The sequence below is a fragment of the Anas platyrhynchos genome, chromosome 4 (genome assembly GCF_047663525.1).
Source record: "Anas platyrhynchos isolate ZD024472 breed Pekin duck chromosome 4, IASCAAS_PekinDuck_T2T, whole genome shotgun sequence".
Classification (NCBI taxonomy): Eukaryota; Metazoa; Chordata; class Aves; order Anseriformes; family Anatidae; genus Anas; species Anas platyrhynchos.
The window spans coordinates 6079125-6092738 of NC_092590.1; the positions used below are offsets into that span (position 1 = coordinate 6079125).

Genomic DNA, 13614 nt, shown 5'->3' on the forward strand with positions numbered 1-13614 from the left:
AATCTGCCATTTAGCTGATTAAGGTACATCTCTTCTACTGATAAGGTTCCTCCAACTCAGCAATACTCCTTCTAGTAAAAGCATAGAAAGCAAACCAATCTGGCACATGGGTATACCTCTGTTGTGTTCTGACTTACCCTTTAAAGAGCCTTTTACTTTTTTTAGCCTTAGTGCATTCTCCTTTTATGTCTAATTTATGTTGCAATTCTCAAATTGTCCTGAACTGTTCTGAACTTCAGCCACAATTTTCCTTGCTGGTCAGTTCCTGTTTATTTGTGTAGTTGTACTACGTACTCTTGACATCCTTAACTGATGTATGTCAACCTGCCAAATAAGCTGCTGCACTTTGCTGTTATTTTCCAGTTACGATTGCTCTTCCACTGCCTACTTTTTATTCATATAATAATTTGAATTGACAAACCTACTGCTTTAGTTCCTTCACCGTGCTGGTAAAGACCTCTTTCATTTCTGTACAAATATTTCAGTTATTCTTTTCTGACTTCTCCCTGTCAAGCTGCCTTTAAGTTGTGCATTTTCACTTCTGAAATCTTCTTTCCCATCTCGCTTTTTCTAACAGAGTCACTGGAGGTGAATTGTTTGAAGATATAGTTGCAAGAGAATATTACAGTGAAGCAGATGCCAGGTAAGTCATTTATTTTTCTGATGTTGCCTTTAATAGTTCCAGTATAGGTACTTAAATATCTCTTGGTGTTTGGCATCAGTTAGATTAGCAGTCTATAAGAGTCTTGGATTTCTCCTTGAGTTCTCTTAGTCTTTGAAAGAGGCACAGTTTGGGGTTTTGAGCTCAAAACTGTGTGGAGATAAACTCTATGACGTCTTGATGTCTGCAGATCTGAAGAAGCTGAAATTGGATCTAAATTTGATAAATCTGTGGAAACTACTGATGTTGATTAAAAACTCTATCCAGTTTTCCTCTCTGCAAACTGGACATATAATTGCAGCAATCTTATCTAGGGACTCTTGTATTTACTGATCAAAATTTGAAATACATATTGGTCCTGAAAGAAATTTTACATTAAATACCATTTTTGTTCTGGGTCCAGAAGTACTAATTTCCTCTTCATAATTAAACATTTTTTGTTGTGTTTCATCAATAAGCAATTATACTGTGCAGCTCATAGTCTGAGCTCAAATTTGAAATCTCTAGTAATTTGCTGCAAGTGCTTGTTGAAAAACTTGAAGAATAAATTGAAGATTATCATAATTTGCATGCTGGCATAAAATATCAGGGGCATTTTTCCATCTCAGAATCTGTTTGCCTTCATACAATAATAAGTCTTAAACATTGTGGTCAGTTGCTTTCCTACCAGTACATTCTTCAGAGAAACTTTATCTCAGAGTAAATTTAAAGAATTTGTCATGTTTTTGTACATCCATAGTCACACACCATTATTGATACACATTTAGCATGTATAATTTTCAGTTATTTCTTTATATTTGGAATTAATTGGCAGATGACTGGAAAGCATTAAGTGTCCCTAACAACGCTGGTAAAATAATAATGAACAAAGAAGAAGTTAATCTAAATATTAGGAAGCTTCCACTATTTATTACTCTAACTAATTTCTGGTGGAATAGTAGGAAAGTCATTTCTGTAAGCATTTAACTGTAGAATAACACATGGCAAAACATGCTGTAGAAGAGCAAACAAGATCAGTAGTTTAGGTGAGGTGGAAGGAGACGAGTTATGTTTAAAAAAAAAAAAAAAAAAAACGCAGGGATTTTTGCCTAGTATTGATGCCAAAGGCCATATGGTGTCATTGTGTTTTAAGATTATTGTGATTTAAAAGCAAACAGTGCATTTTTTTTTTCCGTTTTAGTGTTATTGCATATTGGAAGTTGCTGTGCATATATATACTATGAATATATGATATATATATGCATGTATATATTCAATAGAACTTGACCAAATAAGTGAAATTTCTAGTTATTATGCATCTCTATTTTTATATATTTATATATATACAGATGTGTGTGTATACATATATCTCTATATATATAGTGCATACATGTCTGTATATGTGTGATTGTATGTATCCCTTTAGAAATAGTTAATGGACTTTAAAGATGCATATCCTAGGATTTTAATACTGGTCTGCTCCTGCAAGCCCTTACTCATGCAAGTAGTCTTTACTCACATGAGCAGCTAGTTTGGTGAGTTGTGAACTACTGGCATAAGAAACGGTTTTCAGGTTTGGGCTCCAGTTACTGATTTATCACCATTCCTTCTCAATTCCATGGCCAAAACATTTTGGATGAGCAGAATCAAATCCTTGGCCCATGACTACTATATATTACTTCGCTATGTATCACTGACTTCTGCCACAAGGATATCTTTAAAAAGAAAACCAAACGCATTTATAAGCTCTTGTGGTGCTGAAAAACATCTGAAAAAGTTCCAGTGCTATAAAAGATGAATATTCTATTTGTGCCTTTTGGCATGGTACACTGGTCAAAACTTGCAAACCTGGGCATGGAAAAATAGGTGCTAATTCAATTATTTAAAGAGCCAAAAGAAAGCATTTGTCTCCATTTTTGATGTGGATTTCCATTCCATGTGTGACTCTTTATTAAACTATTGCTCAACAGTACTTTAACTGAAATTGCATGCCACCTTTTTGAATGACTTGGCTTTATTCTGCTAATAATTTTTAAGAAACCATTAGATTCACAATGGTAAATGTTTTGCTTCTCCTTAACTTTTGATTTTTTCATCTGTTTTCTGTATATCATTTCACTTTTGAACATTTTCTTGTTTCAGCACTTGTAATGTTAACTTCATTGTAAAAATGTTCAAAAAAATATGAGATATCACCAAATAATTTATTGTCTCCAGTTTATTTTTTCTATCGCAGTTTTTGGAAGCTAGAAAAAGCTTCCATACTGCTGAATGAAAATGCAGTCTAATGATTCTGTTTAATAGGTGTCTTATGTCCATGTTTAAATGTCTTTTTTTTTTTTTTTTGGTTTGTGATTTTTTATTTTAATTTTTGGCTGTGTTAGAGCTGGAAATAACTCAGTTTTTAACACTGTTTTGTTCCAGTCCAACGTACAATCAGGACTTGTCAGGAGATGTACAATTGTTTTTGTTCTTTATAATTTTTTTAAGTTTTGTTTTATTTTGTATTTGATGTGATTATGTGCCTTTAAAATGTTCTCCCTTCCATTCTGCCCTTGTATCTTTGCAGTCATTGTATACAGCAGATTCTAGAAAGTGTTAATCATTGTCATCTAAATGGCATAGTTCACAGAGACCTGAAGGTCAGTATCTGGTGCCCATCAATTGGATAAGAGTTTTGTGGTTGTTTTTCTGCTGGGTAGGGGCAGAGGGCGGGTTGTGTGCGCTGTTCCCTTGCCTATCCTGCTCACCCTCCAAACAGCTAGATGAACAAATAATTAATGCATGATGCCTCTTTCCAGTTTGCAAGTCTACAGGCCTAATATACATCATGGCAAAAGGGGGAATGGTTGCCAAAACGCTGTCTCTTTTCCACGGCTCTGGATTTATCCCATGCTGTCGAACACGTCTGGTATTTTATTAAGGGTGTCCGTGTATCGCTGTGCACGCACATGGAGGTGAACTTTGGCTGTGATGTATGTCAGCTTGCAGATTTACACACCACTTCTGTTCTGAGCCCTGGGTTGCAGTAGCACAACAGCCGGTCGCACGCTGCTGCATTAGAGTATGACGAACCCTCAGGCAAGTGATGCTAATTGCTGACTAAATTGGACCGTGAGAAGTTAATAATTTACCCAAAACACCTCGCTTCCAATGGTTTTTTACCTCAGTGGCCGCTACAGTTCCTGATGCCTCCGAGAGAGCTGGCAGAAAGCGGAGGCGGAACAAGTAAAAGATACCAAATCTGTAATGCGACCTCGACAGATTTCGATTGGCCGAATTTGTAAGCTTTGCCGAAGACTTTCCTTAAAAATGGTCCTTTTTATTCAAAATAAATAATAATAATATAAATAAAAACGAGGTCAGAGCAAGCCAACCGAGGCAGGTCCCCGGGGCCGGCAGGGTGCCTGAGGCCGTCGTGCTCTGAGGGGCGGCGGGGCAGGGCGGGGGGCAGCGGCGCGGCGGGGGGAAAGCGGCGCCCCCCGCCCGGCCCCGGCCCCGGCCCCGGCCCCGGCCCCGGCCCCGGCCCCGGCCCCGGCCCTGGCCCCGCCGCCTCCGTGCCGGCGCCCGGCTGCGGGCGTGCGGGCGGCGAGTGCACGCTTGGAACTAACACGCGCCCCTGGTGTTTGCATGCAGTCATTGCATTCAGCAGATCCTGGAGGCTGTGCTCCACTGCCATCAGATGGGCGTAGTCCATCGCGACCTCAAGGTGAGTGCTGCTGCCCCGCCGAGCCCTCCCCAGCCGGGGGCTCCGCCCGTCCCCGTCCCGGCGGCGCTCCGCCGTGCCTCAGCGGAGAGCAGCAAACCCTCACGAGCAGCCACGGTGCTCTTCTTGCCCTTTCTTTTTGGTTTTGTTGTCTTTCGGTTATTGGTTCGCTTCACCTCCGAGGAGAAACCCCGCTAGAGGCTTACCGATACCTCGCTGTCCGGGTCTGGGCTGTGGGGCTCAGCCCTCTGAGTCTGCCCTCACCTGTAGTCAGGACCAGGGGAAACAGCAGCCACTTTCCATGCCTTTGGTGTATTCGCTGAATACACGGTGTTCCTGTCTGTCATCCAGAGATTTTGGGGCAGGGTATGGAAGGGAGAACTTTAACTCTCTCATCAGCATGATTGGAGTGCTTCTGGGACACGTGCTGGTGTTCGCACATCGCTGCGGAAAGGCCTGCTGCTGCAAGACTGCTGGCACAAGCCCTCTCTCTCCTCCGGATGACTGGGCTGTCAAACATGTTCAGAAAGATGGAAATGCTACAGCATTCTCACAGTGATGGTCCCGAGAAGTCAAGTAGAAAGCTCCTGTGCTGAGAAGAGCATCTGTCCTCAGACAGAAGGCTCCTGTGCCGAGAACAGCATCGCCTCTTTCTTAGCTGTGTACTCTTGCCTCCTGTGTTAGAAGCATGCTGGCATGCAAAGAAACAGTTAAACATCTTTTTCTTTTACTGGGAAGCTCAGAGAGGCAAGTTTGTCTCTCAAAGCTATTAGTAAACTCGCCTCATGGATAAGGGAGAGGACTTTGGGCACTTGGGCTTCAAGATCTCAAGTAAAAGAAGACTTTCTTCTGAAAGCAAATGGAAATGCGCTATCTGAAATACCAGATCCTTTAGAAAGGCAGAAGAAAAATGGCTTGAGAGCTAAGGCAGTGAAACACACGCTAATTCTTTCTGTCACGGCTTCTGTCTCTTTACTTTTCTTCCAGAATGAGTTATAGGGAGCAGGAATTTCCTTCCAGGACAGGAGTTTTCTGGTGGTTAGTATTAATTTTTGGAATCAGATTGCTGTCTTCTTTCTTGCCCTCCTTCACTCCCCAAAAAATAACTGTCACAAGCATTGTTTGAAATAATAAAAGTATGTGTCATGTATGATCATAAAGGGTTACACTTGGACAGCTTAAAGAGCGTGATGTATTCTAGAGAGACATACAAAATCTTCAACCCGTTTTGCAATTCTGGATTTCCCCAGGTCACGGTTGTACAAAAAGAGAATGACGAATCTCTGACCAGTCTGTAACTCTTTCATGGCAGGGAGCTGGATAACACGTACCAAGTCTAAATGAAAGGATGTCAGATTTGTCCAGCTGCTCTGAGGGTTTCCTGTCCTCATTGCACATGCAGCATTATGCTTTTAGCATGAAAAGGAAAAAAAAAAAATAACTTGATTGTAGCCTTGTAAACTGACTTTCGGGCTACACAATAAGGAGTGCTTTCTAGTATGTTTTATACATTCACAAAAAATAACTTTTTCTTCGGAAATGTATTAAATGCAGCTGCTGCCTGCTCCAAACCATGTGTGGATTCCTTATTCTGGCAAATCCGGGATGAATTGGAAACAGTGTGAGAAAAACTGTTTCTGCCAAACTGTAGTACCCAGTTGCATTTCTGAAAGTGAAAACTTCAGGAAACACAAAACCATCCTTCTTCACTTACTACTTTCTGGCAAAAGAAAAATAAAAGAAGAGTGAAATGAAAGACTGTGGTAAAATTGCAGCAGAACTCTGTACAGAAAAGAAGATGCAAAGGCCCAAGAGCAGAACTACAATATGCAAAAGATGGTTATGGCCTGGCATGGATCTTTTAACTGCAAAACTCTGGATTTTTTTTTCGAGTAATGCAGACCACAATTTGATGGCATGTTTGGGGATGTGGGCGGGCAATGAGAGGAGGAGATTTGAACAGTTGAACAATCTGCTTTTATTTAACCGACCTTTAAGTGTAATTTAGTAGCAAATGGGAGCTTTTGCAACCTCTTATGACCTGCAAAACTGTGTGTTGTTGCTCTTCTCGAAATCCTTGTGCAAGTCAGAATGGTGGCAGATCCTAGATCCAGAAAAAACTGACCTGTTAGTGGCAGCCTGTCTTTAACAGATGGTGGAAGTGCACTTCTGTGTAGGAATTTCAGCTCTTGGCAACCAGCAGCATGGCTGCTTTTTTAAATGCTATGCTTGCGACCCTCTTGCATTCCCCATGGAAGTTAAATTTAAAAACAAAAACAAAACCCCTAATTTTATTGCAGAGAAGAATATGCAGAGGCATATTACTAGATCTCTAAGAACAAATATGTTTGGAAAAACAAAGCGTAAATCACGTTAATTTATTTGCAAGTAATTTCAATAGTTAACGCTGCCATTCTACATGCTTGACTGCAGCAGGTCTCCTGATAGTACGAAGTGACACTATTGAATCCAAAGTAGAGTCCTCAACGTCCCGGGCTGGGCTATTAATGTTTTCCAAGTAATTGCAGTCATTCTAAGTTCATGCATGATAATTATCTGGTATGCCTTTTGTCGTCCAGAAGTGACAGCTGCGTGTTGTTTAAGGGCACGGTCCACACAACACTGTCCAAAAGGCTGTTGTCTTTGGCTTAGGAAAAAAACAGTAAATCTGCTTCATCTTCTGTTGAAACATATTCATCTCTGATGGTGGTGTTTCTCTAGAGCACTTTGGCAGATTAAAGATGTGTAGTGGAATTACAAAAAAAAAAAAAAAAAAAAAAAAAAACCAGCAACAGAAAACACAAAACTACTATTTTGGGTGTAATCATGTTGCTAAGTGCTTGGTAGGGCAGTAGTTCTGTTTCAACCAAGAGGGTGAGGCATTTCGCTGCTGTTGGATGGATTGCTGAAGGTCACAACAAATAAGATCATCCATTGTTGTAAGAGGTTTACATAAATGGTGCATTCCAGGAAATAATTACTATAAACTTCTCTCACCCCAGTAGAAAACATGTAAGAACATATGTGGCTACATGTTGAAGTTAGTGTGATGAACCAGCAAGCAATGTGAAATTGCTTAAATCAGTATTGATAAATCTAGAGAAAAGTCCTGAGCTACTTGGTCAGTCTCTGGTTAGGTAATGTCCCTGAAGTGGTTACTGATAATTGAAATGAATATAAAGATCATATTTGATTCCCAGAAACCTTAGTCTTGGTTTTGAAAATTTTGGAAATGGGAGATTAATCATGTAATCGTTGATGAGAGGGTTTTAATGTGATCTTTTTCTGTGATATAGCAACTGTGGGCTGAGTGAGAGATGGTGTTTGTAAATGAAAAATGTTCCTTTACAGTTCAGTGGAAGGGAAAAAAAGCACCTGTAAACTAAATATTTTTGTCAAGGCCAGTTTGTTGTTAATTAATAGACGTGTCACAGTGGTTGAGGTCTTGATTACACTCAAGAATATTTGACACAGATGTATTAAAGATAGCCTTTCCTCAAAGAAGCTTATAATCTTACTTGTTCCCAAGATCAACACCTGCATGGGATTGACTGTAATCACATAAATAGTCCCTTGGAAGTATATATGATTGCTGCTGGGCTTAAAATGAAATATATATTTAAGAATTTGCAAGATTGGTTCCCCAATGCCAGAGTGGATATAGTGAATTCCCTTGTGATAGAGCACTACAAAAAGTGCTTCTGGAAAAGTCGCAATACCCTTGAATGAAAGGTCTTGATAAATGTATAACAAAACCTTTTTTAAACATATTGAATATAGGGGAAAAAAAATGTCAAGTAAATATTATAGAGGTCAATTTTCTGAAATCATCTGTTGCATTCTACAGTATTTTGTAGGTTTAAAAAATAAGGCTTCATAGAATCAAGTTGTCTTTGGACGATTCAAATTTGATGTATACGCTAAATGAGGTTAAAAGGATACATTGTGAACACTAGAATGAACATCATTGTTAATGTTCAAATCCTTTACTTTTGATTCTGTAGGTATACTGTAGCATTTGATTTCAGATGTTACCATGTACTCTAAAAAAGCAAAGTGGGAACTCATGCAGTCTTGTATTGTTATTTGTGGTAGGTTCTCTGCAAGCACAAATGTGGGCGTGATGTTTTTGCAGAAAGATTTGCACTGCAAATACACCTGCCCGCTAAATACAAATATGAAAATACGTCTGCTATTGCTATGCTGTCATGCAAAGCATATTTATGGTCCACAGCTGTAGATGCCTGATCCTGCTAACTGCGTAGGTCAGACTACTAATCAAAAGAATATGTGTCTTTGGGGGATTTCAGCAGTGGTTTTCCAGTAGTGTGCTGTTAGGACTCTCCGAATTGTCCTATTAAAGAAAAAGGTAGCACAATGTCATATGGCCATTCTGGCCTATGTAGTTCTTTGATAGATGTGCCCATTTGTCTTGCTGACATACGGGGTCATGAAGGCTGTTTACAGGCCTGGTGGTTCTTCCCATTAGGAATGGAAAGCACAATTTTTGTAATTCTATGGAGAAAATGCATGGTGTTTTTTTCATTTTCCACTGCTTTAAGTATTTGTTCTTTTCCAGACTACCTTAACTAAAGCCAAAAGGGAAAAACTGTTTAAAATACGTTTACTCATCTTTTCATCTTTATTTTTTTCTCTTTCTGAATAAAGCCTGAGAACTTACTTTTAGCTAGCAAATCCAAGGGAGCAGCAGTAAAACTGGCAGACTTTGGGTTGGCTATAGAAGTCCAAGGAGAACAACAGGCTTGGTTTGGTAAGTAAATATTTTTTTATTTCTTACCATTTATGCAGTGTTGCCATTCAACCTTCCAAACCTCCCAGTTCTCGCTCTAGTGTAAAGTCTGTAGCTGTGTGACTACTTGATTTGTAGCTTTAAGAGAGGGGTATTTTGTTCATAGTTCAATCAGATGGCTAAACTTCAGATCTTTTTCTCCAGGAAGTACATTACCTGTAATTCTCAGCAAATCAGAGCTTGGCAGCAGACCTCATATGTTAAAAAACAAAATCAAACTACAAAAGTGGCCCATAGCTACATGTCCAAATCTAAGAGCTCACTTAGACAAGAAGAAGCACTGCTTCGTAACCTCTTCTTCATTGGCAAAGCTAATTCACTTTCCTAAATGACACAAAATAAATTGGCAGAAGTATCTTCCGTTGGCACGGCTATGTTCATACTAGAGATTTTGCAAGCACAGCAGTACGTTGTAAGGGATAGGATGCAGAAGAATTTTTTTTTATTATTATTCATGCTTCTAGTGAATATATCTTTCTTTATAAAAGGCCCTTTTGCATGTAATCTAAGTGCTTTTGATATTCATTGATCCTGAAACTTAGGTTTCCTGACTATGGGCTTGCCCCAGCCATTGTCTGCTTGTAAGTTGACTAAGACATAGGTATACAACAGTCCCTTCTTCTTAACTTTCTGTTTCATATCTTTATATCTCACTCTCTATATATTCATATATATATATATATATATATTTATAAGTGAAGGAACTTCAAGTGTCGAGGCTGGGAAAGGAGATGGCTAGTTTGCCTCCCTCTGGAATGGTCTATTCTTCTGTTGACTGATGAGTAACACTGCAAGCTAATACAGCTGCCCAGTGAGCAAAATATGTTGTCTGAACAGCTGTCTGTCAGTTGGAAATAATTGAAAAAATTATTATGAAGCATTTTGAAATAGGACTTGAATGAAAAAAAGAAACACACATGGGGTTTGTGAGTACCTGAAACTGTCAGCCATCATCCACATCCAAATCTTGCTGTGACAGTCCAGTTTATCTGCCCCAGCTGTTTATATCGTGGTCCTAGAGGTGACTGCCCCTTCAGACCTCCTAGTAAAGCTGTTCATGAAACTGTTCTTTGACACACAACGTTAAAAATAACCTTTCTTATAAGAATGTTCAATAACTAATATAGAAGCATCTCATATGGCAGATCATGGAGACCATGAATCCAGGATGCGAGAGGGTGGTTAAATGTGTTTGGAACCTGGTGCAGCAGTCTGGAAAAGGTTTTCTGCCTGTAGCTTAAAAAGATATTTTGAAGCTGAGACTGGAGTTTCTCAGCCATTTTGGTGACTTTGAAAACTTTATCTTCATCTGGGATGAATCAAAAGCACGCTTACTTGATAGTGAAGGTCACAAAGGTGTATCAGAATGTGGAAACAAACTGTGTGTGCATGCAGCCACCAAGAGTACAAGTTCCATGCTTCAGATCAGCTCACGAAACATTGGAAAGGGAGGGTTTTTGCCCTCCAGGAGATAGCAACTCACATGTAAACCAGATCTCTGGGATCGATACCTGGAGTAGTGTCCTGTACAATGCTTCACTTCAGGGTATGAAAAAAGGATGGGGGATGGTGCATTTCTCTCTAGTCCCACTAAAATATTCTTTTTTTGTTAATGATTAAAAAAAAACTTTTATTACAGATTGTTACAGTTAACAGATGCCCAAAGGAAAAGTGTAGGAAAAAAATAATACTGATCATTTTAAATAATAAGACACATAAATATAATGCTTCTGTCTCAAATACCACCCCCTTTGAACAGATATGGAGCACAAGTCAGAAGTTATTGTAAATCCAAGGAATGAAAAAATATATGCATTTGTAGCAGCTACATATTCTCACTTACAGCAGATAGGAAGTGCAGCTTAAAATTGAACAAAGCATTTGGGAGCTTGCTCGCAAAGCTTAGAATAAAAGCACAAAGGATTTTGTGCATGCGGTGTGTTAAGAGATTGAGTTTGAAATCTAGGATATATCTGTGTGTGGGTGCACAGGCAGTACCATTGGGCATATGTTGGTAGCTTTATAAGCTAGCCTGTTGTTTTAAATCCCAGCCTTTATATAAATGGATTTCAATAATCCAGAAAAGACGGTGGAGATTGCTCTTGCACATTAACAAAACAGAGTAGTGCAAAAGGAGTTGAATAGAACTAAAACAAAATGCAAGCGATGTGTTAAAATCACAGAAACATCAGGAAAGCAGGAAGCTGCTCAAGCAGCAGATAGCAGCAGATAGAACTTGACTTCAGGGCTATTTTCTCCAGATGGTATGTCTGTATGGATGCAGACAACGCACATGAGACTGCAACTCCCTGTAAAATGTTGCGCTTTATTTTTTTGGTCCGTCGTTGCTTGTGGAGTGCAGACTCGTAGCATCCTGAAGACTGCCATGCTGAACTTGGTAGAAAGGAGAGTGAGCAAATTGTCTTCAAAACACATATATGTAAGGAACAGAGAGGCTGGCAGCAAGATGATGGAAGGAAGTAGTGTGATGTGGCTCTTAAAATTTGTAATATTTGATAAAACGAGTTGGTTCTGTACCTGTTTTGGAACTTCCTCTACAAAAGTTTTCCATAATGGTCTGTGTGCCTGCCTTCATCTTCTCATGACTGCTTTAGCAAGGAAAAAACACGATGTGTTCAGTGTTTTGAACTTTCTCTTGCTTCCTTCCAGAATATTTTTCTGCTTTCCAGTGGATTCTGCAGCACTTAGTGACTCATGGCATGCTCTGATTCTAATTATAGCCCTGCATCAGTATTTCTCTCTCTCTCCTTTCTCTCCTTTTTTCTTTTTTTTTTCTTTTTTTTTCTTTTTTTTCTTTTTTTTCTTTTTTTTTTTCTCTCTCTTTTTTCTTCTTGTATTCTTCTGGTGTGATGGTTACTTTTCTGCCTCAACCAAGGATGTGCACCAGCAGGAAACAAGCCATAGGACTGTGCGTTTGGATACTACAGGGATATTTTCCCAGTTTGCATGTTATGAAGCAAACCTGCTTCTTGCCTGTTCGCAGGAACTGTTACTCTGTTTAGCTGAAACTCCCCACACTCCTACCAGGTGTTGAGTGTGATGGGAAGGTGTCTGACAGGCTCCACTCACTTGCTGGGACAGACTCGCTGGGACTCACTCAAACTCACTCAGTGGGATGGCTGCAGTTTACTCATTGGTAGTCAGATTTAGTCCTAGTTATACCTTGTAGTAAACTAAGTCCAGCCTTGTAGATAGGACTGAAATACACACCATTTCATTCATTTGAGCAGCTCCTCTGATTTTTTTTTTTGATAGTTGCATGAATGGCACTAAGAGGCCATAACTCTCGCAAGGTGATGAAAGCATAGGACAGCTCTTCGAGCAGTAATCTCTTCTGCTGTTGTTTAGGATACATCTCCCCATATTAATTTTAGTTTATGTCATGGGATTATAGTTAACCTTCAGTGCAGCTTTGACTTGAGACATGCTCACCATTTATGAAGTTAAGTATATGTGTAATCTTCGTGTAAGAGGGTTTTGAGACCGTAAGCTATTTAAGGCTGAGTAACATGCAATTTCATATGTGCATGCACCACCAAACAACACAAGGCACCCTAGGCCTCTGAAATACTAATTTACATTGTGTGACAATAGGAATACATGGTGACACGGTGTTTTGTAGGTTACTGTACAGTCACAAAAAGTTTCCAGCTTTCCATTCTTTTTTTTTTGTTTGTTTGTTCATTCGTTTTTAGCTAAATTACTCCTATTAGCAATAGATTTCTAAAAAATGCACTCATATTTATTTCTGACATGTTTTTTTCTGATATGTGTAGACCCATTCTGTGTCCTTGTTGAGAGACAAAGTTAGCTAAGTAGCATATTTATTTTCACTATGAAGTTTAGTTTCAAGTGAGGTATAATCATGTTTATGGAGCTATGGTAAGGTTGAAAGTCAATACAATTTTACAACTTAAATTAATACAAAAATATTAATGTAGAGCACTACGCCCAAGAAAAAATATGAAACTACTCTTTTGAAAGCTACTTGGAGCATATATTTATTAGCTTCTCAAAGGAGCTTAAACTATGTTTCCTGTATGATAGGACTCTAACAATTCATGGCTCTCATATCAGGAGACTGAGAAACACAAAAATATTTTTATAAAAATATTTTAGATAAATTCTCAGTAGAATACACAGAATGTGTTCCTCCATTTCCTCCTCCCACCCGAAAATGATTGCCAGCTGCAGGGCAAAGGCTTCCTTTTTCTGTAGCTGTCCAATTTACATGTTATCACTGTCTTTCATAAGTTCCATGGCTTATCTTCCATTCAGCACAAGTTTTTAGGAATACAACGTGGTATTTCAAAAATAAGATGTGGTCCCTCATTAAAGCCACAAAATACCTTTCAAGAATTTTCAGCCGTTTATTTCAGGCAATGAAAGAGCAGATATACTAAGAGAAATGGTACAGAATGTTACTGGTCTTTTAAG

The 13614-nt window shown here is 39.1% G+C and overlaps 1 protein-coding gene across 38 annotated transcripts in view; it reads left to right on the forward strand.

The window, feature by feature from the left end:
* Window positions 1-13614, forward strand: part of CAMK2D (calcium/calmodulin dependent protein kinase II delta) — a 165472-nt gene that overhangs the window by 104558 nt on the left and 47300 nt on the right. For 27 of the 38 annotated variants that reach the window (XM_027456588.3, XM_027456558.3, XM_027456562.3 and 24 more), the window contains 3 exons: window positions 578-643; window positions 3210-3282; window positions 9015-9117. In XM_027456588.3, the coding sequence (XP_027312389.1) occupies window positions 578-643; window positions 3210-3282; window positions 9015-9117 (242 nt within the window). Of the gene's footprint in view, window positions 1-577; window positions 644-3209; window positions 3283-4276; window positions 4350-9014; window positions 9118-13614 lie in introns of all 38 variants that reach the window. The other 11 variants (XM_027456559.3, XM_027456581.3, XM_027456576.3 and 8 more) reach the window with 1 other exon arrangement.